Source organism: Hemibagrus wyckioides, linkage group LG24, assembly GCF_019097595.1.
Source record: "Hemibagrus wyckioides isolate EC202008001 linkage group LG24, SWU_Hwy_1.0, whole genome shotgun sequence".
NCBI classification, from domain to species: Eukaryota; Metazoa; Chordata; class Actinopteri; order Siluriformes; family Bagridae; genus Hemibagrus; species Hemibagrus wyckioides.
The window spans coordinates 14,729,685-14,751,317 of NC_080733.1; the positions used below are offsets into that span (position 1 = coordinate 14,729,685).

At 37.2% G+C, this 21,633-nt stretch overlaps 1 protein-coding gene across 3 annotated transcripts; it reads right to left on the reverse strand.

The window, feature by feature from the left end:
* Positions 1–1,351: 1,351 nt before the first annotated feature.
* Positions 1,352–20,974, reverse strand: LOC131344951 (hemicentin-1-like). Of its 3 annotated transcripts, XM_058377529.1 has the most exons (13): positions 20,729–20,974; positions 19,471–19,734; positions 19,034–19,357; positions 18,035–18,256; positions 17,265–17,489; positions 16,346–16,609; positions 12,912–13,166; positions 12,477–12,788; positions 12,128–12,361; positions 7,552–7,815; positions 5,055–5,390; positions 4,676–4,924; positions 1,352–3,171 (listed from the first exon to the last, which is right to left on the reverse strand). In XM_058377529.1, the coding sequence occupies exons 1-13, from the start codon at positions 20,814–20,816 to the stop codon at positions 3,065–3,067; spliced, it is 3,144 nt and encodes a 1,047-aa protein (XP_058233512.1). In that variant the 5' UTR covers positions 20,817–20,974; the 3' UTR covers positions 1,352–3,064. The 3 variants fall into 3 exon arrangements, with proteins under 3 accessions (XP_058233512.1, XP_058233513.1, XP_058233514.1); XM_058377530.1 differs by lacking the exon at positions 1,352–3,171 and having other exon boundaries at positions 4,751–4,924; positions 5,077–5,390; positions 20,729–20,971; XM_058377531.1 differs by lacking the exons at positions 1,352–3,171; positions 4,676–4,924; positions 5,055–5,390; positions 7,552–7,815 and adding an exon at positions 9,669–10,810 and having other exon boundaries at positions 20,729–20,966.
* Between the last annotated feature and the right edge of the window lie 659 nt (positions 20,975–21,633).

Sequence of the window (21,633 nt, forward strand, 5' to 3'; positions counted from 1 at the left end):
TGAATCTTTTGGCATTAAAGCTTAAACACAAAAAGAGTTCATTCATCATTATTTCAGATACACCCCAGTCTGTTTCCTGTGGCCCTGAATCAACAGCAAGCCGAATTCTGGGATTATTTCCAGCATTAATGCCTTACTACGGTATTGCTGGTATGTGATTAGTCATAATGACTTCTGCAAAGAATCAGGTGCAAGTCAACCAACAAAACTATTTCCAATAATAAATGGCCCTCTATCTGTTGGTACAGGTCTGTTATAGAATATTATATTACCATTATTACTAAATAGCGCACTGTATAATAATAATTGTATTATAATAGTAATATATTAATTATTTGTAAATGACTTCATTATATTATATTTTATATTCATTGTTTATTAATAGTTTCATTTCTGCATTTAGTCATTTTATGGAATTTTTTATATATTTTATTTAAAAAAAAACAGAAGAAGAACTGAATCAATTCATTAAAATTCACTTTTTTTGCTGAGTTAAAGTTAATCAAATAAAATAAAATGTGTGACAGTACTTGGGGCTCATCATGAAGATGAAAAAAAGCTATTTCCTCTTAATATGTTTTTTTTCATATATAAATAGGAAGTAATAAAAATAAAAAATGTTGATGGAAGTGGAATCATGAGGAGTTGCTACTCCCATGTTATATGTGGGGAGTCAAAGGGCATCAAGTAAGGATTTAGCTGGAAGACAGGATGTGTGTGTGTGTGTGTGTTTAGTGTTGCTTTGGCAAACATTGAAGTCTGATAGGGAAAAATGCAAAAAAATAAATAAAAAAGGGAGGAAAAAGATCTTTGGTGCAGACCTAACCCTTTGGCATAGGCTGTGTGTGTGTGTGTGTGTAACAAGAATTTAAAAGCATCAGCAGCAAATATGCCTTTAATGACACACAAGTTCCCTAAAAATTTGGGGTCAAATAAACGGAAATTCCAAATAAAAAGCCTGAGCGAAAAGTTATAAAAAATGGGATTTACTGTAGAGTACATGCAATATCGGTGACAGGCTATGGGAATAGTTTTAGTTCATGCTTGTTTTATTTTCTCTATTTTGGCATTTAAGTAGAAGTCAGACAGAATCAATGCACCTTATAAAGCTGCCAAATGACTCAGGATAAAGAAATATGCATTCTGTCGGAAATACAGACAGAGATAAACACAGTGGTTGGTGTAACTGCACATACTCATTAGTGCTCAACTATGAGTGACCTTAAAAGTCCATAAAACATCATATGTCCTTGCTGTCTGTGTGGGTTTCCTCCAGTTTCCTTCCATTTTCTAAATATGTGTCAGTAGGTGGATTGGTGAAAATAAATTGCCCTTTGGCATGCATGCATGATTTATTTTATGGGAGTGATATATATATATATTTAAATTCTTGAACTTCCTGCACTATAGTGATAGTGTGCTACATTCCCTGGAGTCTCTTTTGTTCCAGAAATAAAAACACTGTAATAACACAAATATTTTTTAAAAAACAAAAACAAAAAAAACCCCAAAACAGTATTTTATTCATCATAATATTTCACTAACCAATTTGCTAACTCTAAAAGATTAAAAATACTAAAAGCCAAAAAAAATTCATTTGCATTGTGATCACATTGTTAATACTGTAATGCGACCTTGTGAATTATTATTACTGTCTAGTGCACAACAAACAACTTACAACGAACGGATAAAACCATAAAATACATTAAAAAAAAAGAAAGAAAGAAAGAAAGAAAGAAAGAAAGAAGAATCAAGTACTTTTCAGAAGTATTCACATCTTTCACATCTTAAGATTCACATCTTAAAAGTGTGTCTTGCTGGGATTTGGAAAACTTCAATGTCACTTCCAAGGAAAAAGAAAAATAGGTGCACAGTTCCCGGGAGGAAATAAAACGAATGGACAACAAGGTAGGTATGTCTGATAAACTAGTCAATACTTGTACACACACTTGTACCTGCAACACACACCACCATTTAGTTTTATTGCTGTTTGAGAACCACCTAGATGATATCTGCTGAGCGATGAGCGTAACGTTGTACCGTACATAGCAGCAGACGAGCTACAGTCAGTAAATTAAAGTACACTATAAAGTGACCTGTGTGGAAGACGTACTTGGTTTAAAAAGGTACACTCTTCTGCAACCAGATTAAAGTTTAGGCAAGATTTGGATTAAATATAGCGGATGGAAAAGATCCATAGTTGAATAGAAGGTTATTTTACTTCTAAATACTTCTAAAAACACACACACACACACACACAATGAAAGAAAATTACAGTATGTTAAATGCATTGGAAAGGTTTCACTATGAACAGGCTCAGCAGCGCAGACCTAAGAGGAAGTGAGTCAGAGGCCAGAGCATGGTTATTTGTATGGAGAAATAAAGAAAATTCTGGATAAATCACCGTCTGATTAGACTGTATGAGAACAGAAGTAGCTCTGTGTTTTGAGTTCCCAGAGCGAAGCTGAGTAATTAGAATGATTCAAACTAATGATTTGATAGCGTTTAGTGTTAACTCACGATTTCCGGACAAGAAACTCGAAACTGCTGGAGTAAAAACTGTCTGGTTACATATACACACTTACAGCAACTTTTGGTTAAAACAAGCCTGAAACCAGACTAGACACGTCATATAACAATACACATCTAATAAATAATAACACTTTAATAATAGATAAATAAAATTGAGTATTACAGGAGAAAAACAAACGAAAACAAAAGCTCAGCTCAAGTACCGCCGTATCCAAGGCCGCCTGAGGCACATTCACAGTAAAAACACGGAGATATGGATCTACCTGCCCATACACTCTTTAAACAGAAATAAAAAACCTGCCTCATGGGTTCTAGAAATGGTTCTTCTTGAAGTTTTTCGGGTTTGTAGATGGAGCTTTTCTTTGCTAAGTGTAGCTTTTCCATCTCGCACAGTGGTGTTTATACACACGATGAAGCCACCAGTGTTGAATCAAACGCAACCTTGTTCGAATGATAATCTCCGAAGTGGTCAATTCAGGTGATCTTCCTGTGTCTGTAAACGATCCCTTTTTTTTTTTCCATCCGTGAAGACTCATTTCTTCATAGTCCTCATTTTGACCAACACATAGCCCACGATCATCAGCACAGCTAGTCCGACAAAGGGTCCGATAATCGCCCAAAAAGTGGTACGGTTTCCGCCTGTCGGAGAAAAGCCATGTAAATTATTACGTTTTTCAAGAAATACAGACTTTTTATTTTTCAATTCTGGGGTCAGAAGCTGTATTTTTTTTTTTTTTTTTTTTTACCGTTTGTTTCAGTCTAAATGTTAGAGGTACAGCTCTGGAAAAAAATAAGAGACCACTGTGCCCAATCTCCAGATTTGAACCCTGTTGAAAACCTCTGGAATGTCATCAAGAGGAAGATGGATGGTCAGAAACCATCAAGCAAACCTGAGTGGTATAAAGTTCCCCAACAGCAATGTGAGAAACTGGTGGAGATCATGGAGCCAAAACGCATGCAAATCAGGGTTATTCCACCAAATACTGATTTCTTAATGTTATTTAGCCAAAGCATTAACACAATTTGTTTACAAATGATTTGCATTTTGTTTTATTTGAGTTATTAATACTGCATGATCTTGGGTTATTTTGATGTGTTGTCATTTCCTTTCAATATACACTCAAAATAACAACAGTTATATTTGGAATTTAGGAGAAATATTGTCAGCAGTTCACAAAAAAAATGAAACAAAACTGTTCATCTCACCAATACATGTACCTGGAAGAAAAAAACATAAGAAACTCATTATTTTGCAGTGGTCTCTTATTTTTTTCCAGAGCTTTTCTGTGTTGTGATAGTCTTTGGAATATAAACTATACACAGCAACATAAAACAAAATGGCTTAAAATAAACCCTGGCATTGAACGCAGAGCTTAGTCACCAAGTTTCCAGAGAAGGTATGAGTCAGACGACGTGGGTGATGTATCTCGTCTGATTTAACGCATAAACTACGGCAGAAGTCGAAGCTGTTAAACCTGTAGAACCATGACATGTAGATTATTTACCCCTTTACACCACAGTACTGCTGAGGGCTTGATTCTGATGGGTCGAAACATGTTTTCTATAACAGCAGCTTGGACACTCTTTCTAATAGGATACTGTTTCTATAGCAACAACATATTTACACTTTCTGCTTTCCTGGGAATATGAAAGCTGTATTTTTGTCAAAAGAGTGATGACAAGACTACTTATATATTTATGAAGATGACTATTTATAGCTGTCGTAATGTTTAACTCGTTCAGTGGACATTCCCCTACAGTAGACGTGAATATGAATGGGTAAAGACGATGTATTCGTTCAGAAAATCTGAACATTTTCATATAAGAGGTGTATAATTTTTAAGATGTATTGTTATTTGAAAACTTCAGAGTGGTCAGTTTTGCCTCACGCTGCTTCTCATCAATTATTTTTCCTATGAAAGCGAGCCCTGTCTTGTTTTATTCGTCACGTTGATTCTCACGAGCTGTCAGCAGATCCAGACATGAACCACTCTTGTTTATTTTACTGTAATGACGAATTGTATGCTTGAAGATCAATAACTGAGTAATAGTTAGTATTTCTCTTGACTTTTAACCGTTATTCGTTTTCTCTCCTACGAAAGAAATATCACAGAAACCTCACAGAACAATGTTTTCTACTCACCTCTAGGTTTGGCGTGGACAATAAACAATTTGCTGACGCTGCCGATTCCATTCGACGCCATGCAAGTGTAGTTCCCTGAACTCAGAGACGATAAGTCGAGGACCGGATGTCCGATATTAAATTCCCTCCCCAGGTTTGTCGAGCGCCATGTATACCTCGGGGGAGGATTTGCCGTCACTGTGCAGTTCAACACGGCGTCTTCAGTTGTCTCGTTGAAGATCTCTACTCCGCTGCTGACCTGTGGACTGTCTGATGAAAGCAGAGATGTACTTCACAATTCCAGCAACAAAACATTACACTTATATCCTGAGGAATTATTAGAATTATTATCATTTTAATGATGGTATGGCAGTTGTTAAGAGCTTAAGCAAAGACGTACAATGTACAGTAAGGCCAAGAACCTGTGATGCCACTTTGGAAGGAGTTTGAGCTCCGGTTCTTGTCGTGCTCAGTTGCAGCACGGCCTCACACCTGTAGAGAACTCCATCGTCAGCCCTGTTAAGTGATATGGGGAATCTGGTGGACTGATTCACTGGAGTTTTGGTGGAGTCAGAAAACGAGGTTTTGGCCACTAGATGTTGCCCTTTGTACCAGTTCACAGTGAGGAGGTGAACAGGAGCGACGTTGTAAATGTCACACTGGAGTTCATACTTTTTGTGTTCGATCATCGGCCCTGTGTGACCCACGGTGCTGATGGACACCCAGTCTGGAAGTTCTGGTGAGAGAGAAAAACTTTCATGTTAAACGTTCTCCTTACTTATTTAGATTTCTAGTATTTAGCAGACACCCTTATCCAGAGCGACTTACAATTTATCTCGTTTTTTACCACTGAGGGTTAAGGGCCTTGCTCAGGGGCGCAGAAAGCAGCGGCACCTTAGTGGACCTGGGATTTGAACTCACAATCTTTCGATCAGTAGTCCAACACTTTAAAACCACTGAGCTACCACATCCCAGATGTAGTTATAACTTACTTATTAAAATATCCAACCCTGATGTCCACACAGATGTCATACAACTGGGAATAAAATTGTACATTTGAGTGTGATATTCACCCCTACACACACACACACACATCTGGTTTCAGACCCTGGTGCATTTGAGTTCATCTTACATCAACATGCCTGGAGAAAATGAAATTTTTATCATGTTGGTGTTGGTGGTAAGGCTCTGAGGTACAACATTCGTCTTCCTCTCATAGTACATAGTGCATAGTGTGCGGTGGAATCTAATGCGACCCTCGTTATCGGCTAAACACATACGCAGGTCACTTTACTTCCTGAAGAATGGACCAAAGTATGAGTCAAGTTCACATTTACAGGAATCATATCACAGTTCCAGTGCAACTGAGCTCACACCACCTCCTACACGACGTCTCGTAATTACACGGGTCTGTAATTCGGTCCAGATAACAGCTTTCACATTACTGACTTTATTACTTTTATGTAACTGCTTGAGTGAAAGACTTTTTCTTGTGGATTGTAACCGAATGGGAAGATTTCAAAAAGAGCTACTCTTTCTCTCTGATATGACCGGAAAATAAAACAGAGAAATAAACTCAAGGCCATAAAATGTGCAACTGAATTTAAATTTATGTAAAATGTTACAATTTTATAATTTATATTTTCTCTCCTTGAAAAAAAAAGACAGAAATAAAACGATCATTTTTAATTTTTTTTTTTTTTAAAAATGCAACACCACTGGACTTGCAGCTTGTCATGAAACCTCTGTATAATGATACGTACTGGGAGTTGTGGAAGGGTCCTGAATGGTTTGTTTGTCATTTCGCTCACCCCTAATGCAAGACTCTCGTTCTCGTTTGCATAAATGACAAAGAGACTGTGTCTCACACTATTTTGTTGTAAACAGGTTACCAAACTACATCAAAATAACAGCTGGGCTCACAATAACAGCACATGCTATCTGTGTATATAAAGTAAACATGATAATTAATTAAATCCTATTTTTATATATACATATAACATATTGATTGTCAGTATTTTTTAATTATTTTATTTTTATTATTTTTAATTTTTATAAAATGATTTTTTAATCACTGTAAACATTAACGATTGGTACTCATTTATTTATTTATCTAGATTTTTTCTCTTTTTTTGAAGTGTTGAATCTTGTTTATAAAATGCAATACAGCTATTTTGCTAGGTTTTTTTCTTTAAAGAAAAATAAATACATATATAAATAAAAACATTTAAACAAATATATGTGTATATATATATATGTGTGTGTGTGTGTGTGTGTGTGTGTGTCTATAGAGTCTTAAAGTAACTATATAGCCACAGGTTTTTGGACATCTGACCATCACATGGTCATCCATATGTGCATGTTGACCATCTCATTCCAGATTTACTCTCCTTCACTGTTAAAAAAGCTCCACTCTTCTGTGAAGGCTTTCCACTAGATGTTTGAGCGTGGCTGTGTAGATTAGTGATCATTCAGCTACAAGAGCATTAGTGAGACCAGACAGCGATGTTGGTCTGGGGATCAGTTGGTGTTCCAGTTCATCCCAAAGGTGTTCAACAGGGTTGATTCAAAGTCAGGGCTCTGTGCAGGACACTTGAGTTCTTCCTCTGCAACCTTCTCACACCATGTCTTCATGGAGCTCAGGGGCTTAGTGCACAGAGGCACTGTCATGCTGGAACAGGTTTCTTAGTTCCACTGAAGGAAAATTGTAATGCTACCGCATATAAAGACATTCTAGACAATTGTGTCTCGACTTTGTGGCCAGATTTTTGGGAAAGAAGAACCACATATGAGTGTGATGGTCAGATGTCCACATTTGGCCGTGTAGTGTATTTAGGTTTTATCTTCCACCTGTTATTTGATCTGAACAAAGATGTAAAAAAAAAAGACCTTCTTACTGTAAACAGTTACTGGGAGCAGCATGGAACAGTGTGATGCCACTGAGTTGAGAAAACAAACAGGCTGTATGTCCCAGTCCACAAGGCTGTCCACCTTCCAGGTGATGAGTTGGACATTTTCCACCATGTGCACCGCTCCATGAGGCACCTTCCAGCCCATTCTAAAGTCAGTTCTTGTAGTCTGAGTGGAACAATCCACTGAAGCTGAAGCTCCGTACTCCACCAGCACTTCAGGAGGCCTGAGCACCAATTCACAACGAGTATCTAGGAAGAGAATCACTGAGACATTCTAAAGAGTCGAGTAAGTAAACTTTATCAGTTGTACAAAATGGAGTTTATTAACATACCCCACCTGTCCAAAGTTTCTGAAGATGACAAAGTGCTAGAAAGTTTTTTAGGGTTTATCTAAACATGGTCAATTAAATCCCTGGATCTCTATATTTAAGCACTTGTTCACTCTCCACTCTTGGATAGTAAGTTGACTTTTAATGAACAGCTACACTGTGAGTTCTTACAGGAAATATCGGCTAATGTCAAGTATAGGTTGTATGCAACAAGCACATTTCATTTGATATGAAACGCAAATGTAGAATTATTCAGAAATGATATGAAGTGCCTATGTAGAATTATTCAGAAATGATATGAAGTGCCTATGTAGAATTATTCAGAAATGATATCAAGTGCCAATGTAGAATGATTCAGATATGATATGAAACACTTATTTAGAATGATTTAGATGTGATATGAAGTGCCTATGTATCCCTCAAAATAAGTCAGAAAATTTCTCAAAATTTTCTTCTCATTCTAGAGTATATAACTTCAAGCCCTTTCTTGAGTTCTGACTGAGTGATGTGTTTGAAGAAGAAGTTAAAAAAAAATGTCCAGGTGATCATGTAAGAAATAAAACACATGTGGTGTGCCTTGTCTGTAGCGCTTGTCCTACACATGGTCATGGGGAATCTGTAGCCAGTTCCAGGTGATTCCTGGAGGGAATGCCAATCAGCCAACATGTATTTGGACTGGAGAGGAAACCCGGAGGAAATCCTGAAGCACAGGGTGAATATGCAAACTCCATGCACACACAGAAGCAGGAATTAAACCCCTGACCCTGGAGATACAAGCCATATGTGCTAACCACTAAACCACCATGTATCCTGAGGTTTTTTTTTTTTTTAATTCCTCTTATATTACAGAAACAATTAAAAATCATATGTCATTATTTATAATGTTTATGTAACACATTATACTTTTTTATCAGATTATTTTTATGCATTCTGTGTTGTTTATGCTGCAAGGAAATATTTTTAACCCTGATTACTGCAAAGTGCTGACTCTGGAGATCTAGCCCCGTTAAACAACACCTTTTAAATCAACATATTACTAACCCTGAATTATTCGGTGCATGCAGCTGTTTTTAGGGAAACAATAGTTAGATTAATATAAACCAGTGATTTGTCTTGCTGTTGGAGCTGCTGTTGCTGTTAACGGCAAATTAATCGACACCGTCTGACCAATCAGAATCAACAATGCAATAGCACTGGGGTATAAGACAACACTAACACCATTCTTACCTGGGCTAATGGTTGACAATATGGCAAAAAAAAAATCTTCTGTCACTGGTAGGTATTTTCATAATGCAGAATATTCTTATTCTTATTCTTATTATATTATTAACGATTGCTAACAGTGTGCCAGCAAGTGTACAGCAGTCCAACAAACTGATAAAAAAGATAAAGTTACTTAAAACTCAGAACTGAAAGGAAGATTAAATGTTTGGGGAAAACAAATCGGCTACTTATTACCATGACTAACCCTAGAGTTTAGCAGTAAAAAAAATTCGTGATACCTTTAATATCTCAAAAAAGTGTTTTGTGACGTAATTTATTATGGTTTTAATATTATATCATCTCACCCAGCCCTATCCTAACAGACCTAACAGAAAGTTGCTAATCATTTAATTATTTAATCAGGGATATATGCAGCTATTCGTTTAATTTCTTCTAAATAAACCTACGATTTTTCGACATCTTCCAATATTTCAATATAACTGATGGACATTTTTTTTCCATAAGAGGCACAAAAGAAAGTGAATTTGCAAAAACAAACAGAAATGAGCATTTTAATACAAAAAGATTGACTTTTAATCTCTGAATAAAAGCACTTACAAATAGAAAAAACAAACAAACAAACAACAAATAAGCGAAGATATTCACAGATAGAATTAAATAGAACTAAACAGTGCTGGATCAGAAGGCAACGATTTTTGTAGTACATGGAGTACATTAACACAAAGGCAGGAGGGAAACGGTTAAGGCCATTGTCTGGGCACACTCAGCTTTTTATAAACCCCTGTTTAAACAGTCAGTAATGGGAAATTTCCAGAGGTTTCCCAGTACTTTAACACTGATGATGGAGAGTTTCCTTTTCTTCATTGGTGCATGAGACATTAAGCCCAAGTGCAATTTTGTTCAGGACATTCAGGATTGAAATGATAGTTTTACATGTCTATATACATCAGCACAATTCAAAGTTTTATAATGTATAGTTTGTGAAAATAAATATATATATATATATATATATATATTTGGATATCTTTCAGTGTTTTCTAAGGCACTGGGTTCAATAAGAGGTATAAAAGAACCCCCACAAGCGTTCATCGATGCATTAAAGTTAGTGCACGGTACATAGTTCACACGAATAGCAAAATAAAAGTCTCTGAATAAAAGACTAAATCTTCTAGATACTGGCTTCAACAACCAACAGTAGTTCTTTATTACTGACACAGCAAACAGTAGTTTCATTCAAATGTGCTGCTCTGTCACAGCACAGGATCTCTTATGGTGTAAGAGATGGTGTGCATTGATAAATGAGACTGGAGGCTTGATATGTAGGGCAGATGAAATGGGAGGTGATTTTCCATGGTAGACAGAGCATGGACTCAAACCAGAGGTCCTGTGGGTATCCGTTATCCCAGCGTAAAGTCGTTCCGCTCGAAACTGATCCACAACAGGCAGAAGTCTGTAGAGTAGACAACTCAAAGCGCATCCTACATCCTACACCGGGATTTTCTTCATGGGAATGGTGTTGTCTTTGCCGTTCTGTGCTATGTTGCTGTTTTGAGCTTTGGGCTTGGCGCCCTCCACGGTGTAGTGACCCATCTTGGTGTTTTTGTAGTAGATGGAGTAGATGAGGATGAAGATGACTGAGATGATCACCACCACAACCGCAACAAAACCTGCGATCAGGGGCAGGTAATCCTCTGTGTCGGGAAACACACCAAAACAAACAAAAAAAACAAAAACAAAAAAAAAAAAAAAACAGAACTATTTTAGATATTTAGAATTTATCTAAGTTGTATCTGGATCACTGTGCTTTGGACTAAACATCACTCTTCAAAATGACAATAAAAGTCCATCATGGACGAACATGAAGGCTTTAGAAAGGGGGATCTTAATGTATATACACTGGTAATACAGTACAAGGAAATCATTATTACATAAAATCATTATAATTCTCATGCGCTCTAACTGGAACCACCAATATCTCATCACCCATTTTGAAAAGGATCTCAATTAATACGTTTATTAGGGTTGATATCATAATAAAACATTGTTATTGTGATAAATTACGTCACAAGACACTTTGCAGGTATCATCCCTGACTCCTTTGTTACCTGATTAGACTTCAAGAATCCATTAGAATCATTAGAATTTCTTTTGTTGGCTTAATCTTCCTTTGGGTTTATTATTGTAGGTATTTAACAAAAATACAATTTTTATACGGCTTTCACTGGCACTCTGTCAGCAAACCTAAATACTGCGAGATATATTGTGTATCGTGAACATGTATAATGATAGACTGGTATTTGCTCATCTCACTGAACACTACATGCCAACCAAGACAGAAAGAGAAGGTGGAAGGTTAAATGAAGATCAGCTCCCATTATGCAGCTAATCAAAGTATACAGCATGGCACAGACAACATTCTGTCAGATCAATATCAATAGATTTAAATCCTGATGTATTTTAGCATTAAAATCCAAAATGAGTTCCCTGTGTCACTGCGTTATGGCTTGACGTTGGTGCATATGGTGAAATTAAATTCTGTTGAACCTGGATGGAGTTTGTCTTAGCTAGCTAGCTAGCACCCAATAGTAGTACAACCCAATATCACAGATCTGGCTAATTTACAGTAATCGCTTCATGGTGAGAAATCTTTAAGTTCTGACCATGTGTTCAGCTAAAAATCCTTTCATGCTCCTTTTTCCTGCATAAGACGTGTGGTATATTGCTGAGATCCTGAAGCAGTATAACCCATCAGAAGCTCAGCTGGTGTAGTCCTTCTAATACTCAGAGCTCAGAGTTTAGTCACACGGAGCTCAGACTTTCCAGGGAATAGTGTATCTATAACTAATACAGATCAAAACAAACTTTTTTTGACCTATTATTTGTTCCTGGGTTCTCACTGGCTGCCTTATTGTTCAGAACTCATTTAGAAACCAACAACCTGTGGAGTTATGCTCAAATAGAGAGAAAAATGTTGAATGATAAGGGTTTGGAGTAAAGAGTATTTTTACCTTCCATCACTACCGTGACCATTCTGGTGTCAGTCCCAAGAGAATTGTTGGCCATGCAGGTATATTCGCCGGGGTTCTCTGTTACCGTCAAGTTTGCACCTGTAGTTTTTTTGTTGTTGTACATCCATGTGATAGTGGGCTCTGGATATCCACTGGCCACACAACTGAGCACCACCGGATAGCCGTGAAACAAGGGGACCCGTTGTGCAAATTTTTCCGAAATAATCGGTTTGTCTATATGGAACAAAGGCAAAGGAAACAACAACATGAAAGGAGTTGCATATGAATGTTATGGTGCACATGAATCATCTAAGCGTACTGCCGTAAAGCCTTTTTAATCTGTACTTACAATGCACCGTAACTTTGAGAGGACTTGATCTGACTTTAGTAGAATTTTGTAGTCCCAATTCTGCTTCACAACTGTATGGTGTATTAGTATCGTTTCTCCTCGGGGAGATCGTGAGTGTCAAACGATTATTATCTAGAGTCTTGATCTCAGTAAAATGTGCCTTCTTCACCAGATCTTTTCCTTTGTACCAGTTCACAGTGAGGAGTGGAACAGGACTAACATCCTGAACGTCACAGTGGAGTGTATAGAGTTTGCCTTCGATCATCGGCCCTGTGTGGTTTTTGGTGCCGATGAATACCTTTTTTGGAAGATCTGAAATGGGATATTTCATAAAAACGGTTACATGTGGCAAATAAACGGTGCATGATGAGATGCAAGTTGAATGAAAAAGTAATCAACGACTATCAAAGCTAAAATATAAGATATCATACTTACTGTAAATGGTGATATTTATATCTTTTTGACAGCTGTCAAGTCCAATAAATCTACTGTGGCATGTAGCTTTTAGAATCCAATCCATTTCATCCAAGGAGTTAATCACCAAGGTGCTATTTCTAATCACACTCGTTCCGATTTCCCATCCCAAACTTTCTTTAGGTGCAGAGGACTGACATTCCACGTTAACAGTTTCTCCATACTTCACCTCCACAACATCCGGGTGGACAGAAAGTGGACATGTGGGTTTTGCCCCTGCATTAAAAAAAGACAATCAAATAAATTTGTTATATATCGAAACCTGTTTTTTCTTTCTTTTTCCAGTTTCCCAGTTACATGTAGAACATGACCTCAGTGATAAACCATGTCAGGAAGGAAACACCACTTACACACACAAAAAAAAAAAAAAAAAACTCGGTCAGAACTTCCTTTATATTATTAGCAGAAACAACACTGCTCAGCCCAACACATTCATGTACGCAGTAGTGTTTACGGCATATTAAACTTTTATACCAATTTCACAGCATTGCATTAAGATAGATGAATTAAGAATGCATCTATGGTCGCTACCTGATGTCAGACGGGAATTTCTCGGAGGAATAAGTTTACTTGGCTTCTGTTGTTACACTGATATCATGTTAACAACACAAAAAACAATTGTTACAGCTGTTATAACACTCTTAGAAATAAAGGTACCAGACGGTACTCTTTCTAATGGTGACGTAGCAAGGCTACGTTTACTTTTGTGGTCATTTGTGGTGCAGCTTTAAGGTACAACAAAAGTTCAATAACGTACCTTGAAGCGTATACTATATGAAGTGTATACTAAGTGTATCCTATATATGATTTTTTTAGACCCTAATTTCACTGGTAGACAACAAAAAAAGAATCATAAAACAAATTGTACCATGCACTGTATCTGGTAGACTCTGAGAGGTAAATCTACAAAACCTTTCATTGTCTTTTGTGGAATCTGGCCAGGAGTGTCAATGTCACCGTTGGCTGGGAATACTGATATATCTGAGGCTATACATCATTACGGAGGCTCAGGTTGCTTTGCCTGAAGCTTTCAGAACAAAGAGAGTCGTGTTGTCGGTTGTTTTTGTTTTTTTTAATTGCTCAAAGTATTTCATGGACTGTTGACCGTGGCCGGGAAGACATTTCTGTCATCGCTATCATAATTATTTATATACAGCTGTCCCCGTTCTGTCCTGTATCCTGTATAACATCAATTTAACAAATGGAAAGTTTATGAGCTATACTCTAATGAGGAAAAATATGGACAGATAAAAGGATAACGTCTTTATGCGCCCTGCTGTGCAAAAACAGAAAACTAAGTTAACAGCTAATTCAGAGATAACAGTTTAAGTTTTTTAAAAAAGAAAAATAACCTTACACTAGAATATTTTTATTATTTTAAGGAGTGGACGTTTGTTTTAGTGGACAATGTTTAGTGATAAGATTGTAAATGGATCTGATTAAGTCACACCGTGTGAATTTAGATAAAAAGCTTTACAATTGTGTTGTGCTGGCCTTTGTGTGTGTTTTTTATTGGCATTTAATCCCATTAGTGGTCTTTAAAGTATAATTAGATGTGTTAAAGTATTTCAAAGGTACACTATATTCACTTTTCCTGGTGAAAGTTACACAATGAAGGTCGAAACCATGTACTTTTTGTGGTGCCAGGCTAGAGACATGGGGGAAAAACCCTAGACTTTGGTACTTTTGTGTCTCTTAGTGTACCTTTTCCTTGTGTCCAGCGCTACAGCAGTTAATGTTAACGGAAGTTAATGCATCACTGGACTTATAACAAATGTTTGTGCGGTGTTTAGTCAAAGGAAAGTGTCTTTCTAGACACCTAATACATATTAAAGTCTGTGTTTAGAAATAACAATAATAATGGTATATACCGGGCCTAATCTCTTTTTCACGCGAAATTGAAACACTTCGTTCAGATTAAAGGGGGGGGGGTTGTAAAGGCTTTTCTTCAACCCTTAGATCATGTTTAGAGCCGGCAAATCTTTACATCGAGCCGGGATAAAACTTTCAGAGATCGAGAAAAGCGGAGAGAAATGGAAATAAAGTCGCCCACCGTTAAGTTCAGACCGCAGCGTCAGCAGATCCAAAATGAGCCATGTGTAAAAGATCCGCTCCCTGCACTGGGTGGCCATTTCCACCGCAACTTTTTACCCTCTTTCTCTGAATAATGTGTGCAATTTTTCTGTTAAAGAGTTGCTGAGATACTACTACTACTACTACTACACAACGTTATCCCAACCGAGGGAGTGAGGTTCGTGTAATGAAATCCACCCTGAACCACTTCCAAACTAGGACCTTACAACAGGGTTGCCAGATTGAGCTAACTTTTTCCACCTCCATTATGTGAACCATTAACATGCTCTCGACCACACCAAAATGTCCAGGTCCATTGGCAACCCTTAAAAAAAAAGAAAAAGAAAAATTCCGTCCATCCCCCATCCTGACGTCGATTAATAAAAAAGTAGCCCTGAACATGTAACTTTACACTGGGGGTATTCATCCAAGGTATGTAAGGGTTCAAATGCACGAGGCTCAAGACTCAAATAAAGTGTCTGAATGATATCATGACTGACAGATATACTTCAATGCTTAAGCGTTAAAATGAATACTTTATGTAATTAAATAAGCCAATTTGAAATCTTTATGTTTTCATTTTTGACTAGAACCATATAAAGGTGTGCACGTGACTGGTGTCTATCTATCTATCTATCTATCTATCTATCTATCTATCTATCTATCTATCTATCTATCTGGGGGTTGGGCTTGGCCACTTAGTTCCAGTGAGAAGAACTCTTAATGCTTCAGCATACCAAGACATTTTGGACAATTCCATGCTCCCAACCTTGTGGGAACAGTTTGGGGATGACCCCTTCCTGTTCCAACCAGTGCACAAACAAGCTCCATAAAGACATAGATGAGAGTTTTTGGTGTGGAGGAACTTGACTGGCCTGTACAGAGTCCTGACCTCAACCTGATAGAACACCTATGGGATGAATTAGAGCAGAGACTATCTATTTAACATTTAAGGAAGAAGTATCCTATTTTAATGCCTTGTAACAGTCTGTATGTTTCCAAAGAGGGACTCAGGAATATAGCAAGCTGTAATATTTATCCTATTAGATAGCAGTAGACAAACAGACAGACAGACAGACAGACAGACAGACAGACAGACAGACAGATAGATAGATAGATAGATAGATAGATAGATAGATAGATAGATAGATAGGCTGCTGACACAATCTGTGTTTATAGCTGTTATAAAATAACTAATTTCATAGACATTTCATTACTGCAATTGCTGGTGAATTGCTATTATAAAAATAATACAACAGGTTTAATTGGTTATATAACAGGTTTAAATAAATATATTTTTTAAATTTTATCATAAATTTTACCTTGAACATCAACTCTGACCATTTTCAACTGTTCTCCCAGATCATTGGAGGCTGTACACATGTACATGCCAATGTTGTCTCCTCTAGCATGTTTTATGTGCAGCAGAGACACGCCATCTTGGTCGATAATATGTACATTAGATGTATGATGGTAGGTCCATTTGTAGCTTGGCCGAGGATTGGCGTTAGAAGCGCACTTGAGCACGACAGTTTCGCCAATAGATACCCGTGCTGAATGCAGCTCTGAAATACTAGATGGTGGATCTGAGAAAAGAGGAATGTCACAGCAATATTACTTTAACCCTAGTTACTAATGTCCTACCATCGTTACTATTTATAATTTAAAGATTTATTGCTCTGCTGAAAATGAACACAAACATTCTCATGTTAGGGTTTACACTATTTTGCTTAATTGAAATTTAAACAATTTATCAAAATATTTAAGTTTGATAACCAATTAATGAGTTCAGTTAAGCATTCAGTCTCAGTGTAAAAAAATGTTAAAGCAAAATTTCTACCCTAAAAAATGTAAGAGCTACCTAATACATTTACTAGCTACATAGCTAATGAGTTCCAAATCAGTACCTTGTAATGACACTCTTTATTCCCATGTGGTCCATTTTAGGCGATTTTGCAATTATTATGCTATTATAAATTCATCTTTGTATGATGCTGATTGCAAGTAAGGTCCATCGGAAAGCAGATAGCCTGTATTGTATTGATTCTGAATCACTAATCTATCTATCTATCTGTCTGTCTGTCTGTCTGTCTGTCTGTCTGAAAATTATTTAATACTAGAAGGCACTGCTTCCTTGCTGATATGCTTTATATGAAACCCATTTAATATATTAAGAACTTTGCATATTTTTCTTTCAAGCATTTGTAAAACAAAACAAAGCAAAAATAAGGATATACTTACACACGACATTGAGTTCCACTGTGTAATTGGCCATGGAGAACCCGTTGTTTGCTATTAGTGTGTATTGCCCTGCATCATTCTTGTGCATTCTTAGTAATTCTACTTCATCTTCATCTTTATACCAGGATATTTTAGATGTGGGAAAACCTTCAACTGTGCATTTGGGAACAAAAGTTTCACCCTCTCGGACTGTATAATTGCGTTCACATGAAATTTCGGGTCCATCTGTAGCACAGGAAATAAAATAAAATGGTGAATGAGTATTTAATGTTTTGCATAAATATTCACCCCCTCTAACTGTTCAGCATTTCATAGTGTAATGGACTGAAATGGACTTCATTGGGCTTATCAGCCATGAATCTACATAAAATAGCCCAAAAGTGCACTGGTTTCTGTTCCTTATTTTTGTCTTATTAATGTAAAAGTAATATAAAGTCAAGGAATAGTTTTTTATAGCTATTATGTCATAAATGGTAGCTATTATAACATAAAATGTCATTAGAAACTGATAAATAATATGTGCTGTTCTAAATGAATAAGAAAGTGTAAGTTTTGGAAAATTGCTGTGGTGTAAGGGGAATGAAGATCTTCATCATGTGCTGTTACTAGCGACATAATCACCTACAAGGTGCAGTGGGCCACATCTTATTAATACCGCACTGATTATTTTCCTATAACAGCACACACACGTGTTTAATTCCTTACATACTGTATTTAATATTGCTTCTTGACACACATCTTTAACACCATAGACATAAAAATTGACTTACATATCACTTTCACCAACAGGGTCTTCATGATATTCCCATTGACGATGATATTGTACTGTCCACCTGAGGTCCTATTAAGTGGAATAGTATGGTTAATGAATTGCCCATCTTTCTCCCAGTAGGATTGCGGAGATGGTTTTCCTGTGACGTCACAGATGCCTGCCAGACTACTTCCCTCATTTAGATTCACAACATCTTCACAGTTTGAAAACTCCGGTCCATCTAGTGGATAAACAGGAACACAGACACTTGAACTGTTAGCTGTTAGTCTTCTGCTACTTTATACAGGTCTGTAAGTCTGTAAATGCAGTTTGCAACTAGTTGCTTGGATCAATCAATCAAATAAACAGTTGGGAATAGAAAAAAATGATTCTACCACTAATCAAGTAATGTTATTGTGCTTAACATTTAATTTGGTTAAATGTAACGAAATTAGCTTCCATTTTGTGCTTGGTTACCATCATTTGCCCGTTAGTTAACCGGATTATTTTACTAGGTCTTAAGATTTGGCTTCAGGATAATTGATGCTTTTGTTATTACAGTTAGTATAAAATTGTTCAAATTTATTTTATTTACATATCTGTGCGATAATCAGGATGAATATACTGCTATATTCTTCTGAATTTGAGTGTCATACTAACAGAGCTACCTAGAAAAGGCTGAAGTAATGATGTGTCCAAATTTATTAACATTTGGCTCACTGAATAACAATTCTCTGACTCTTAATGGACCAGTTTCCTGGTCACCTGCTGCATGTGTTTCTGCCTTAATTGAAGAGAAAGTGAAGGAATGGCTCTTTGTAGTTGTCGTAATGTCGGTAATAACCGGAAATGTTCTGCGAAATTAAATGTAACTCCATCTAAATGTAACTTGGGGTGGTAGAAGTAATGCTGCTTTTGCACCCCATCTCTGATTATTTCCCTATAACAGCACTATTCCTTACATACTGAAGACATTTTTATTACTCATGATGATGTGATGTTAAGTAGACAAACTCACAGTGCACTGTAATGGTGAGAGGAGCTGATGTCATTTTAGGAGGAGGTTGAGGTCCTTCTGGTCCCAGTTTCAGCTCTGCCTCACATGTGTACTGAACTCCATCATCACTTCTGTGCGGAGATATCTGAAGTGTCGCTATATGATTGACTGGACGTTCGCTCATGTTAAAATTGCCCATAGAATCTATTAGCTTTTGTCCTTTGTACCAGTTCACAGTGAGGAGATGAACAGGAGCAACGTTCGGAATATAACACTCGAGCTTGTACTCTCTGCCTTCAGTCATTGTGTGATTCATTGTGCTGATGGTCACTTGTTCTGGAGGCTCTGTTGAGAGAAAAAACTTTCTTTAAAACAGAAAACTTTGTACACATGATAAACATTTCTCTGTTTATCTATCTACAAGAATGTGATATTTAAAAAAAAAAAAAATAACTCACTGTATATAGTAATATTAAGTTTCTCCAATCGTTGAGTGTCATGAAAGTTGGCAAAGCAAATTGGCTTTATATCCCACTCCTCAAGTCTGTCAACAGCCCAGATAACGAATTGGACATCTTCTTGCATGTCCGTTGATCCCTGAGATGCTTCCCAGCCCATGCCTTTATGACTGTCATTCGTGCTACAGTTTGCAGATGCAGAACTCCCGAATTGTACCACAATGCTTGGTGGATCAATCTGCAGCTGGTTTTCAGCACATGTACCTGGGAAAAATGAAACCGTGTTAGAACCTAGGTTTCAGCCACATGTCCTGGAGGATAACAGAAGCCTGCACGGATTAGCCAAGTCAATGAATTCAGTCAGTAATGAAATGGCGCCCTCACTTGGTAAAATAAGAACATCTGCTCTTTCATGCCTCTAAAGATGTGCATGTCCAGAAAACACTGTATTCCCTATATACCAGAATTCTAACTCTTGCTTTAGTGGGTAATATGACCCGGATACTATATTATAGCTTTTCTGTATAAGAACTGCTGCAAAAAGACGGTCAAAACACTCGCATTCTTAAAATATGTGAAAGCTGTCCCACTGTGATTTGTAGAAGAAATGGGACAGAAGCCCAGAAATTCATGAAATTCCCCTGCTGTCCTGTAACACACACTCTAGCACAGAAGTTATCTTCTAACTGTGATCTGCAAACACAGAGAAATTTCACATTTTCCAGGTTGACCTACATCCCCAGTGTTGAATTAACACCAGGAGTACTACTTGGTAAATGTTCACACTCAACTGAATTAACACTGTGTACAGTAAAATTCCTTATGATACAGAGGTCTGGATATAAAAGAAGACTGAAGAAGTTTGCTGTATATTAGGTGCCCATTAAACACTGGGAGACTTTATTCAGCCAAGTGAACAGTGGGAGTTAATGAAACCCTGTGCTTTTTGTTTGTCTGTAATAGTTCCCATGCAAATGAAAGGGTTTGACATGACAAATAATATGTAAAAACACAGGAAAGAAATAATAACAAATCACATGCGAAATAAATAAACATAAGACCTGAAATGAAGAAACAAGGCTATAGAAGTATGTTATACATACACATGTTATGTAACTAGGATTTGTGGAAATCCATAGAATTATAATCAATTCACAATCAGCATAATTGTTGCTATGGATTTAGTCTAAACAACAAGCCACAAACAAATCATAAAGTCCTCTGAGATCTTGTATAGCTCTTCAAGCCTCTTACTTACCTATTTTGTGATGGAAAAAACACAACAGTGTGAGTAAAATCCGAAATAAGTGTCCTGGGCTCGTGTGTTCCAACCTGTTTTTATCCATTTTAGTGAAACTAGTGCCGTGTGTGTAGTAACGTGCGTCTGGGTGATGTGCGCCCTGGTGCGCTCTGACTGCTCGCTGAAATGTCCGCGCGCCGGAGAGAGGAGAAGTATAAATGAGAGGTTGCCTGAGTGGAGAAAAATCACCTTAACCTCTCTGCCATCCCAGAATTCTAAATAATACTGCTGACGCGGGTGTACGGCGTGGGATGGACTAAGAGGGCACTGCCTTACCGCTACTCATTCATCGGAAAACCTGCCTGGAATTTACAGAAGTAATCACACACACGCCGTGTGTGTGTGTGTGTGTGTGTGAAAGATTGGAACAATCCACCTTGATCTTCTGTAAAGAATACTCTTCACTGGATTTGCTGCGTGTGGGACTAAACAAGAAAATCATTTGAACCATTATGAAGTTTTAATGAATGTGATACTATCACTGTTTTATATCAATCATTCATCAACCTTAATCAACTCTGGTGGTACGTCACTGGCCCTAAGAGACAAAATGATAGCCCATTGTTAGACCCAACCTTGACCCAGGGGAATATCTGATGTTGGGATAAAACTAGGCCACCATTGGTAAAGATGGATTAAAAGAGTGCTTCAACTCTGTCAGCTCAGTAGACAAATGACAACGGTCAAATGTTAGTTTGTTCTTTTCTGGTCAGGGTCAAGGATGATCTGGGATTTAACCTACTGAGCACAAGGCAGGGCAGATGTTATGCTGCAAACTTCAGAGTCCAAGAACACATAAACATTCACACACTAATTCCCCCTTTCATGTAGCTTATCCACCTAAACACTTAGAAAAGAAGAAC